Source organism: Lepidochelys kempii, chromosome 19 (genome assembly GCF_965140265.1).
Source record: "Lepidochelys kempii isolate rLepKem1 chromosome 19, rLepKem1.hap2, whole genome shotgun sequence".
Taxonomy (NCBI): Eukaryota; Metazoa; Chordata; order Testudines; family Cheloniidae; genus Lepidochelys; species Lepidochelys kempii.
In genome coordinates, this window is record NC_133274.1 from 8,503,777 (window position 1) to 8,516,487 (window position 12,711).

The 12,711-nt window shown below is 44.6% G+C and overlaps 1 protein-coding gene across 1 annotated transcript in view; it reads left to right on the forward strand.

The window, feature by feature from the left end:
• Window positions 1-12,711, forward strand: part of LOC140900304 (calcipressin-3) — an 81,543-nt gene that overhangs the window by 31,471 nt on the left and 37,361 nt on the right. Inside the window, exon 6 of the mRNA XM_073317407.1 lies at window positions 2,348-2,495. Within this exon, the coding sequence (XP_073173508.1) occupies window positions 2,348-2,495 (148 nt within the window). The remainder of the gene's footprint in view (window positions 1-2,347; window positions 2,496-12,711) is intronic.

Here is a 12,711-nt window from a genome sequence, read left to right on the forward strand (position 1 = left end):
GTTTTAGAACAAGTTAATAAATTAAACAGTAATAAGTCACCAAGACCAGATGGTACTCACCCAAGAGTTCTGAAGGAACTCAGCCGTGAGATTGCAGAACTACTAACAGTGGTATGTAACCTATCGCTTAAATCAGCCTCTGTACCAGATGGCTGGAGGGGAGCTAATGTAATGCTCATTTTTAAAGAAAGCTCCAAAGGTGATCCTGGCAATTATCAAGCAGTAAGCCTAACTTCAGTACTGGGCGAATTGGTTGAAACTATAGTAAAGAACAGAATGATCAGACACCTAGATTAACATGATATGTTGGGGAAGAGTCAACATAGCTTTTGTAAAGGAAAATCATGCCTCACCAATCTATTAGAATTTGCTGAGGGGGTCAACGAGCATGTGGAGAAGGGTGATCCAGTGGATATAGTGCACTTGGACTTTCAGAAAACCTGTGCAAGGTCCTTCACCAAAGGCTCTTAAGCAAAGTAGGCAGAGGGAAGGTCCTGTCATGGATCAGTAACTGGTTAAAAGATAGGAAATGAAGATTAGGAAAATAAATGACCAGTTTTCACATTGGAGAAAGGTAAAATAGCAGAGTCCTCCAGGGATCTGTACTGGGACCAGTGCTATTCATCATATTCATAAATGATCTGGAAAAAGGGGTAAACGGTGAAGTGGCAAAACTTGCAGATGATACAAAATTACTCAAGATAGTTAAGTCCAAAGCTGACTGAAGAGTTACAAAGGGATCTCACAGAACTTGATGACTGGGCAACAAAATAGCAGATGAAATTCAATATTAAAATAAATGCAAAGTAATGCACATTGGACAACATAATCCCAACTATACATTCCAAATGATGGGGTTTAAATTAGCTGTTACTAAAGAAAGAGATCTTTGAGTCATCATAGATCTCTGAGAGAGTTCATCTGTTCAATGTGCAGTGGCAGTCAAAAAGGTGAACAATGTTAGGAATTATTAGCAAAGGGATAGATAATAAGACAGAATATCATAATGCCACTCTGCAGTTGTGGTTGCCCCATCTCAAAAAAGATACTAAAATTGGAAAAAGTACAGACAGGCATATGAGGAGAAATTAAAAAGTGGGGCTGTTCAACTTAGACAAGAGATGACTAAGGGGGGATATGATTGAGGTTGATAAAATCATGAATGGTGTAGAGAAAGTGAATAAGGAAATTTTATTTAACCCTTCAGATAGCACACAAACTGGGGTCACCCAATGAAATTAACAGGCAGCAGGTTTAAAACAAACATAAGGCAATACTTCTTCACACAACGCACAGTCATCCTGTGGAACTTGTTGCCAGGGGATGTTGTGAAGGCCAGAACTATAACAGTTCAAAAAAGTAGTAGATAAGTTCATGGAGGATAGATCCATCAATGGGTATGAGCCAAGTTGTTCAGGGATGCACCCCCATGCTCTGGGTGTCCCTAAACCTCTGACTGCCGGAAGCTGGGACTGGACAATGGGTTAGATCACTCGATAAATTGCCCTGTTCTGTTCATTCCCTCTGAAGCATCTGGCACCCACCACTGTTGGAAGACAGGGTACTGGGCTAGTTGCACCATTGGTCTGACGCAGTATGGCCGTTCTTGTGCTCCTAACATCAAAGCAGCATCTGTGTGGCTACTTTGAGCATGCTAGCACAAGCCCACTAACCACACGTCTGTGGACCCAGTATGGGAGACTTATGTGGCAATTTTAACTCTCTCTGAGTGTAGATCAGGGATATGAATGAGTACGAAAATTGATCTACCCTTTCCCCTGAGATTAGTCTCTCTAAAAAGGGCTAAACCAGGGCATGGGGCTTTCCCCTATGGTGTGCCAGCTTTATGCAGGAGGAATCCTTCAGTTCCTAGTGCAGAAAATCTAGAAAATGAAAAATGTGCACCCCATCTCCCCCATTCATGCACCCAGTGTCAAATTCCATTTGCTGGCTAAGAAAAGGTGCAAAATAAACCCCACATGGCTGTTTTTTGCCCTGAGATCAGAAAGGACTGATTTACTCTGCCAGGTAAAGGGATGACTCGTCATGGCCCCTCAGCACACAATGTGATGATGTCCCCAGGAAATGAGTCTGTTAAAGTGGACAGGTGTGACCTAGGTTTCATGTTTACTATGTTCATAGCCAAATTAATTGTAGACGTACAGCAATTAAAATTGTGCACTTCACCCTCATTTTTGACACTGTGGTTGTTGAATCGTTGCTAATACAAAATGATTCTCCTGCCAGTCCAGGACTACTTAGGGTTTCCAGAGCTTTTTCTCACCAACTAACTCGAGAACAGACAAACACTTTGCTGCACACCTGGCTCTGTCTCTATCTTTTTCAGACATTTGGTATAATTTTATCCATGATCAGCTCTGCGGACAACATCAACGTTTGGAGTAGTAACTACCATAAAGAAGGATGGAACCGACTTGCAAAGGGAGCTGGAAAGATTAGAGCTGTGGATGAGAAGAGAGTCGGTCCTAATAAAAGTAGGTCCTACACCAGGTGAAAATACAGCACAGATACAAAGCCGGGGGGGGGAGAGTGTATAATCAAGGAGCTGCATCACTTTCAAATATTACATTAAAATCATGTAACACAAACTGAGCTCTCTTGTAGCTGCAAGAAAAGGGTAAAATCGGGATTGGGAGGATCTCTGTATTAAATGAGAACTAAGGGCCACAGTGTTAAATGTTTGGTTAGATATCGTAACCGGGTGACTGTTCATAAGGCCTTGTAGACATACGCTAAGCACAGGCACCTCAAGATGCTGAAGGAGGAACTAGGGACTGGGAGTCTGGACTAGAGAAGGTTCTGCAGGGAAATCCTTAGAAGAATCAGACTCAGGAAGGAAGTGTGGGTTGAGTTTTCTTTTGTTACTCTTTGGGTAACCAATAAAAAGCCTCTCAAAGGCACAAAGGACAGCTAGGCTCCTAACTCCCATTGACTTTTTGGCACTCATTTAGATTAAGGTATTTGTAACTGAACATGGTATTGTGAAGTGCTTAGCACAATGGGCCCCTGATTTCAATTGGCTCCTCGGTGCTACCATAATACAGATTAATAACAATAAATTGCCTGTGAAATTCTTCCCCAAAGCCAAACCCCAGGAAGGGTGTGTGTTTGGACTTTGCATAGGGTGTGCATAAGAAAAGGCTAATGGTACTTACCTCTTTTGTAAAGCACTTTGAGATCTACAGGTGAAAGTTCTACATAAAAGCTAGGGGTCATTACACACTCTTCAAAGCATGTTGAGAACTTCACTTACATACAGTGTGTATATCTTAATAGAAACATTATGAAAATGTAATCATCCACACACAGATGGGCGGAAAATTTGATTTACTGCAAGAATTGTCAGTGTGAGAGGCAAGGTGGGTGAGGTAATATCTTTTAGGGGACCAACTTCTGTTGGTGGAAGGGACAAGCTTTTGAGCTTCACAGAGCTCTTCCTCAGATCTGGGGAAGGTAAGACTGTCCAAGCTAAATACGAGGTGGGAGTGGTTTACATATTATAGGAGACCAGGTACAATGAAGTGGGCAATTAACATCTTTATTTCCCCTAGAACTGAAGTATGAATTGCCGACTTCAATTTAGGTGGTCTCCTACAACATGTGTGAACCCTTTCTGCCTAACAATTTGTCCCACCTTGTATTTAGCTGGCACGTTCTGGATACCCTACCTTCCCCAGACCTGAGGAAGAGCTCTGTGAAGCTCTAAAGCTTGTTCCTTCCGCCAACAGAAGTGGGCCCAGTAAAAGATACTACCTCACCTGCCTTGTCTCTCTCATCCTGGGACCAACACAGCTTCAACATCACTGCAAACACTAATGGGCAGTGAAACATAAGCCGGTAACAGAATTTGGGCCCACACCCTCCTCCCACACTCAGTCACCAGGCTAGACATGTGTTTCCCTGTTAGCATACTGAGAGGCTGAATTCTTGAGTCTGAGCATTTCTGTAGTCTATTCCTTTTTGGAAACATTTTGCACTGGTATGTGTACTAACTACTGGATGATGCTGCCTTCTTAATTTAAAAAGGAGTACTTGTGGCACCTTAGAGACTAACAAATTTATTTGAGCATAAGCTTTCATGAGCTACAGCTCACTAAAGCTTATGCTCAAATAAATTTGTTAGTCTCTAAGGTGCCACAAGTACTCCTTTTCTTTTTGCGAATACAGACTAACACGGCTGCTACTCTGAAACCTTCTTAATTTAACTATTTAGTAAATCAAGGAAAGCTTGGAAAGTAAGGAAGGGTTTCTATATTAAATTAGCCAGCAAAAGGAGCCTGTAAATCTCTGTGAATGAACATTGAAATAATTAGTTTATTATTTTAAAGTCTACAGAAACTGCATTCCTTTTGGTCACATGAAGTTCTACTTTATCTGTTTTGCTCGGGTCCCAGCTTGGATTGCAGCTCTGTGGTACTAGGTGCAGTACAAACCATAGGCACCGACTCCGTGGGTCTCCGGGGCTGGAGCACCCATGGGGAAAAATTGGTGGGTGCTCTGCACCCACCAGCATCTCCCCGCCCTGCCCTGCCCCAGCTCACCTCCGCCTCCTCCCCTGAGCGCACTGCGTCCCTGCTTCTCCCCATAGCTCCCAGCGCTTGCCGCCTCAAAACAGCTGTTTCGCGGTGGCAAGGGCTGGGAGGGAGGGGGAGGAGGGGGTACGGGGCGTGCTCTGGGAAGACGCAGGGCCAGGGTGGGGATTTGGGGAAGGAGTCCAATAGGGGTAGGGAGGGGGTGGAGTTGGGGTGGGGACTTTGGGGAAGGGGTTGGAATGGGGGCGGGGCAGGGCCAGGGTGAGCACCCACTGGAGCCGGGAAAAGTTGGTGCCTATGGTACAAACATAAGGAGACAAATCCCTACCCCCAAGATTTTACAGTCTGAAGACAGGCTTGTCAGAGGAACTGAGGGGGGTTGGGTGCCCTGCTCCAACTGAAATTCAGGCTCCTTTTTCAAAATACCAACATAAATAGGCAAGATGGACAATGAGTGACAGGGGACGCAGGTGCACAAAGCGGGAAAGTGACTTGTCCAGGATCACACAGTTGGTCAGTAACAGCAAGAAAGAGAACCCAAGTCTCCTGACCCCTAGTCCCTTTCCCTACCTCTAGGGCACCCTACCTCTCTTGTAGCCTAGTGAAATTCAGACTTCCTGAACAAAAACATGAACTATAGTTAATTCATGAGCATCAATTTCCCCACTACTTTTTGACCCTCATTTTCTCTCTTAATTAGAGCCCCTGCTAATATATTTGAATGGTTTCAGAGTAACAGCCGTGTTAGTCTGTATTCGCAAAAAGAAAAGGAGGACTTGTGGCACCTTAGAGAGTAACCAATTTATTTGAGCATAAGCTTTCGTGAGCTACCGCTCACTTCATCAGATGCATACTGTGGAAAGTGTAGAAGATCTTTTATACACACAAAGCATGAAAAAATACCTCCCAGCACCCCACTCTCCTGCTGGTAATAGCTTATGTAAAGTAATGTAACCATTGTAAGGAGAGTGATCACTTTAGATAAGCTATTACCAGTAGGAGAGTGGAGTGGGGGGAGGTATTTTTTCATGCTTTGTGTGTATAAAAGATCTTCTACACTTTCCACAGTATGCATCCGATGAAGTGAGCTGTAGCTCACGAAAGCTTATGCTCAAATAAATTGGTTAGTCTCTAAGGTGCCACAAGTACTCCTTATATTAGAATGGGTGTTTTTTTAGAATGAATAGGTCTGCAGATAAACACCTTTCTTATGTCTGGTTTCAGAGTAACAGCTGTGTTAGTCTGTATTCGCAAAAAGAAAAGGAGTACTTGTGGCACCTTAGCGAGTAACCAATTTATTTGAGTATAAGCTTTCGTGAGCTACAGCTCACAATTGTGCTGGAAATGGCCCAACTTGATTATCATACACATTGTAAGGAGAGTGATCACTTCAGATAAGCTATTGCCAGCAGGAGAGTGGGGTGGGGGGAGGTATTTTTTCATGCTTTGTGTGTATAAAAGATCTTCTACACTTTCCACAGTATGCATCCGATGAAGTGAGCTGTAGCTCACGAAAGCTTATGCTCAAATAAATTGGTTACTCGCTAAGGTGCCACAAGTACTCCTTTTCTTTTTTCTTATGTCTGTGTTGTCAGAAAACTAGCAATTCTCTTGAGGAATTTTCTCCCTCTTAAAAAGCTGACAACTATTTACTACCATCTGTCCAGTTTAACAAAGTGTATACCCTGGGAAGAGGGAGACTTCAAGAAAAAGTAAGTGCTGGCTTGTTTTAAGAACTTCTAAACACGGATTCTGGCTTCATGAACCTGTTGCTGCTGTTGGTGGTTCAATTTCTCGCTTCTCACTGAGCAATCTCCTGCGAAAAGGCCTCAAGCATAAAATGTCCCCACTTAATTTATTCCCAGGAAGGGAATGAATATTCCATATACCTTTTGAATGGGCTGGTGCCTCTCTGCACATATTGGGAGCTGCATTATCTTTCACTCTCTTCTGCTTATCTGGGTTTTGTTGCTCGGATCATTTAGTGTCTTGAAAAAATATGTTTGAGGGTTTAGTGCTCCTGTGTGGTTTTTTATGTGGAAAGGACCATAAGCAAACAGCCCCCACTCCCTTGGGGAAAATGCAGAAGTACTTGCCTTTGCTAATCTGAATAGGAGAAATGCACACCTAGGTGTATCTGTGACTCTGCTTCTACATGGGCTTTTATAGCACCTGTATAATTCTCCCACTTCTCCATTTTGAGCACTTGAAGGCCAGCGCTGATGGGGAGCTGAGCACCCTCAACTAAAGTTGAAGGGGACCATGGAATTCCAGGGGAGTTGAGGAGCCCCTAGGACCTTATGGGATTGGACTCTTAAACAGCTACTTCCCTGCTCTTTCCCATTTTTTCCTTATTTTTTAAATTGATTGCTGTTTAATGAATTGCATTGGCTTTGAACTGTATGTAATGATCAGTGGGTCAGAGAAGTGTCCAGAGCGGGGAGAGCACCCTGGAGTGGGGACACCCTAGCCACTGTCCTAAGTGACCTAAGTGGTTTAAAACAAAGAAAAGGAAGTATTTTTTCACACAACGTACAGTCAACCTGTGGAACTCCTTGCCAGAGGATGTTGTGAAGGCCAAGACTATAACAGAGTTCAAAGAAGAACTAGATAAGTTTATGGACAATAGGTCCATCAATGGCTATTAGCCAGGATGGGCAGGGTTGGTGACCCTAGCCTCTATCTTGTGTGTCAACTCAGAAGTGGATGCCAATGCATTAGCTAATAATAGAAGTTTAAGGCCTATGGCAAGTCTGACCCTCTGTAGACACTCTCTGCACAGACTTTCATTGAAGCCAGTGAGAGCTTTGTAAGTGGAGTTCTTGCAGAATTGGCTTCTATTTTGTATGGTATCTTTCACACACGCTCTAGTTCAAAGTGCTTTGTGGAGCTAAATAATGTGGAAGGACATAGATGAGTCATACACATAAAACAAGAGGAGATTTTTTTTTACCTGGAAAGGAAACAATGTGATTCTGTCACTACCCGTGTACCTGCTGCAGAGAAAGAAGACATGTGTTGAGAGTCAGAGGGGGGCAATAGGAATCAGGAGCTCTGGGATCTGTTCCAAAGTCTGCCTCTGATTCACGGTGTGACTTTGAGCAAGGAACGTAGTAACCTCTCCAGGCCTCATTTTCTTCATGTGGAAAATTGGGTTAATATCTAATTCTGTAAGCCTCACACCCCCCCCCGCCCAAAAACCCCAACTGATCCAGTTTTGCAGGACTTCTCTTTAGTACACCAAAGGGTCCAGGTGCTTTGAGCTAGTGGATAAAGGAATCAGGGATCATGGATTCACCAAGTAATTTCTCAAAGCAACAGCACAGCCCTGTGAGGCATCCACAGTTCCTAGTCGGTCAGATCCTGATTGCCGAGGGCCTCACGGGCTGTAGGAGAGAGAGACACTATTCAAGCTTCTTGCAACCGGGGCATTATCCTTTCCCTGTATTTTGTAGGGCCTCCAGCCGTACATCCTATAATCTGAGTTCTCCAGAGACTGACTTTGTCCTTAGGCACAACTGCCCTGTACTGGATGGAATTAGGACTCAGTTCTGTGTCAGAGGCTCTAATCTGCTAACCATTCACGGAGATTCCCCTTTAGCTCAAGTGTACTTCTCCTCGCTGTCACTGTGAAATGCCAGGTGGTCACATGACACAGCATGAGAGCCTCAAATTTGTCACAGCACTTTTTGTTGCCCTGATTCATTCATTGGTTCATTTTATCCCTTTGTTCCTTGACACCCACACACAGTGCTTTGTCTGTAACACACTGTACTGCTGTGATGACCCCAGTTGTTGATGGTACAATTGATTCAGTGTTGACTGACCGTGCAGTGGGGCAGAGGTTATGCTAAATACACTCTTCCTGTTTGGTTGTTTTTTTTCTTTCCATGAGAGAGAACTTTACCCTGTGGAGCATCAAGATCAAGACGTTCTTGTAAGTAAATTTTTACATCGGATCCATAATCGCAGGGTCCGGTGCTACAGGTGATTTCCGCTTGCATAGAGCAATTTTATGTCAAAAATAGGAGAGGATCTCAGTACTGGGAAGCACTGGTTCTGTCTCTCAGAAGTTCTCTAACCTCCTGACCTCAGGAAAAGTCAATAACAGACAAAATAGATGTTAGAGATTTCAAGGACCTCTAATCCACTCCTGCCAGCCAGTGCTGAATTGTTTCATGTACTCTGCTTTCTGGTGCTTTGACCATCCTAACGTTAAATATCTCATGCAATGGAGACAGCTGGTGTTTTAGCCACTGGGTCCTCTAAACCTGCTCTGAATGAGGTTATTAATGTGCCAATAGGTTTAAGAAAATGGTGGCCGGTCAACGTAGCGCTCCCCTCAGCTGCTGCCACAAGGGCTGGAGCTAATAGACCTTTGGGGGGAAAAGCCTCCAGAGATCAGTACAAGGTCCTGTTTAGGCAGGGATCTCAGCAAAGAATCCCCTTCACATCCATTGCATCTGAGTCCTGTTTCTTCACTACTGTGAGGGACACTATAGAGATCTAAGAGTGAGCGCCATCCTCTCCTAGACTTGTATCATCTTCAGCCAGACGAGCTCAGTGGGGCATCCGTGCCAAAGTGTGGCTAGTTCACTGCAGCACTAATCAGGATAACAATGCTCAACACGTACACCGTGCTTCGCAAACTGAGGCTCCCAGGTAAGCATTTATGACATGGTATCCAGGTTTTGGGACCCTGCAGGGAAGAAACTCTCACGCTTGCAACACCTTAGTTCTGTTTCTCCCAGGGGAAGAAATATCAAGATCTGAGTGGAGGTGCAGCGTATTCTGCTGGCTGCCCCAGCAGCCAGACCAAGTGAATCTCATTAGCTCCCATGCAGCAGAGGTGAAAGGCTGTGAAATTCTCTTCAGGAGAAGCTAGAGTGTCAGACAGGAAGTCCTGGGAATAGCCCACTCAGGAGACAGCTGAGGCCAACCTTGCTCTGTTCTGAAGTTCAGGACTTCATCTGAAGTTGCTGCCTGAAGTGAATGAAAGCAGCTGCCAGAATTGTGGAGGTAAGGGGTCAGTAAGAGCCCATCCTGCAAAGGCTGTGCTGTTATGTTACTTTACAGTGTTACTTTCCCTTGATGGAGAAAAAGAGAGATTGGTGACTTGCCCAAGGCCAGCCAGTGTGTCAATGGTAGAGCAGAGATTATACCTCCCTGGTGTTTCCTGACATTGAGCTCCAGTCACTAAAGTCTCTAGTCTGGAAAGTCCCCCCACTAAGAGGCACGTTCTCTCCCCTGAGCAAATCAAGCCGCTGGCTGCTTGGTAAGGGCATGCCGTGCTTTACACACACAGGAGACTATAAACCTTTCAATAGCTTTTATTGCACAGGTAATGGAGAAGGGCTGGGCACCGAGCCACATGTGCTCAGGGGGCCCTGTGCAGCGCGGAAATGCTGCCAAGTAGAACAGATAGACCCAAAATCGCTAGAGATCCTCTGGGCATTTCCAAAGACCCCACCCTAAAGCCGACAGAACAGCTGGAACTGGCTGGGCTCTCCATTAGCTCCAGACCCGGGTGCTCTAGCTTCACTGGGGAGAAAAGTGTGTTTAAGGATCTAGGCAGCAATTTACAATGGAAACCTTTACTCCTGCTCTCCTCTCTAGCATTCCGCCCCAACCCACTCACTGATGGGCAAAGGGCAGACCATAGGAAAGCAATTGACTGGAGACCTGGCACTTTCTCCAGAAGTCTGGACTGTTTGATAGTCGCATGGGCTGATGTCTCCTTTTTTGGACTAAATGAATTGTTAGGACTGTTGTAATACTATTTAACCACCGTGTAGCACCTTTCATCAGCTACACACGTCGCATCACTGAAATGCAGCCTGCTCCGAGGTGGAGAATGGAAGGGGAATGTGGGGTAAGGATACCACCCCTGCGTTCACAACAGTGCCTCAAGTTCTTTCATGTCCAGGCAGAATCATGTTATTTTTTAAGAGTCTTATAAAGACACCCACTAAACTAAACTGATCACCCTGGAAAGATGAAGGACTGCGTCAGCCTTGCTGAGCTCTGAACCTGCGGCTCAAGGAAATCTCAGTTGCTCCATGCTGATTCTTAGGTCACTAAGCTGCCCCGTTAAATGGTGGATCTTTAAACTTCTGCAAAAAAAAAAAAAAGCCACCAGCAACTAGGTTTTGAAGTTCTAATTCCCTCTGGAATCCACTGTCTCCAGAGTAAAAGCTTTCACGTTTTGTTCCCCTGGTTACATTTGATAAAGTGTTAAAATGAGCTTCGTACCCAACACTAAATCTGAATCAACCCGGATGCTTACAGTAAGCACCTTGCCAGGCTCAGGAAACACAAACAATCCTATACAAGAGGTGACTTTCTGTTTACTGCAGTAGTCGCATGCCAAGCACGTACCTCACCTATGGAACCCAACCATCACCTGGGATTACAGAACCAGCTTTTTAAAAAATAACACTGCTGCTTGAATGTATTCGCCAAGGTGACTGGCATCAAAGCTGGGGCCTGGGGTACTGACAATGGGATCCCGACCATAGCAGTGCTTTACCCTTACATAATGATTTCCATTCAAGGATCTCAAAGCACTTTACACATATTAACACTTCACAACACCCTGGTGCACTGGGTAAATATTCTTATGCCCACTTCAGAATTGGTGTCTCATCTTATCTTGCTCTACACATAGAGGCTATTCCTTTTCTTCTCACCCCCACCCAGCTGGAATGGCCAATCAGTGAGAACTCAGGAGTCCTAACTTGCAGTGTTCTGTTCTAGCCATTAGACTAGTAACCAAATACACAAGTAACCAGATGACTAGACTGTACTGGTGGTAAGATAACTCTGGTACCATAGCCCATCTGCCCTGTCGGTCCCTCACTGGTCTGTTCCATTAGCATGCGTGGATCCAATGAGCTGAGCTAGCTTATGGTGAGAGACAGTTTCAGTCTCACTCTGAACAATTTCAAGGAGTGGAAAAGTGTATTGAGTGGAATGAATTACATTCCCTGTTCCCAAAGTATCTCCTGTTATATTTCAGATGATCAGCGCTGCCTTTAGACATTGATGCTCATCACCTGGGTAGGTCTAGAGGAGGGAAATCGGGGACTGCTAGCCTGGCATGGTAAGGAGACCCTGTTTTGTTAATTGCAGGTGAGGTGTGCACAATGGATGTGTGACTAAGGGCTGATGCACCATGTCTCTGAGCGACAGAAGGGTGGGTTTATTCTACACAGATGGAGAATCTGCAAGTCCTTAACCAAAGGGGCGGGCTGGGCTGGCAGAATTAGCGCAGGGCTTCTCACTTTTAGTCCTGACTCATCTGCTGATTCACTGAGCGGCCTTGAGTCACTCTCTCAGTGATACCAACTCTTGTGGGTGATTTTTGGTGTTTTACTTAACCTAGATTTGCCCATGATCACCTGACTCCAGGAGCTGGGGCTTGGGGTGTTTTCATTTAAAAAAAAAAGTTTCTAGCCCTCATGGAGCATGCAGAAAGAAAATTGAAAATGTGGCTCCTAAAGGCTCAAAAGAGCTGCAGGAGCCAAATAAAAAGCACCCCATATTAAAAAATCTCATGATTTTCAGCAATCTCTTGATTTTTTTTTTTTTTTTTTTGTGGTGAGGGGGTTGATTCGTTATGTTTGAATGCTCATTGGGTTGGCAATGCTGCTCTCGGCCTCAATTTCTTTATATGTCACATAGGGATAAGAAAATTGAGCTACTTAGTTACTGTTTTTGTGGAGAGTTGACATTAAAATACTAAAAGGCACCGGACTGTGAGTCTGGACACCCGGGTTCTATTCCCAGCTCTGACATGCTCTGTGACCTTGGGCAAGTCACTTTACTGTTGTGTGCCTCTGTTTCCCCACCCACATCTGTATTGTCTATGTAGCTCGAAGACGCCTCCGGGCAAAGCCTGTCTCTTGTGTCTGTACAGCATATAGTGTCATGGACCCTGATCTCAGGTAGGGGTCTTTAAGCGCTATCGCAATACAAATAAATAGCAATTGCAAAAAGTCTTCTTGCCTGACTTATGCAAAGCTACAGCTAATATGGTGCTCCTGGCTGTTCTCACAAGCCTGGTAGTGGGAATCATCAAGTATATTCTTTTTAAGGTGTAAAGTAGTTTCTCTTTTAAATATCAGCCCATAAAGGGCCTCGCTGTTGGGTCTCAGAG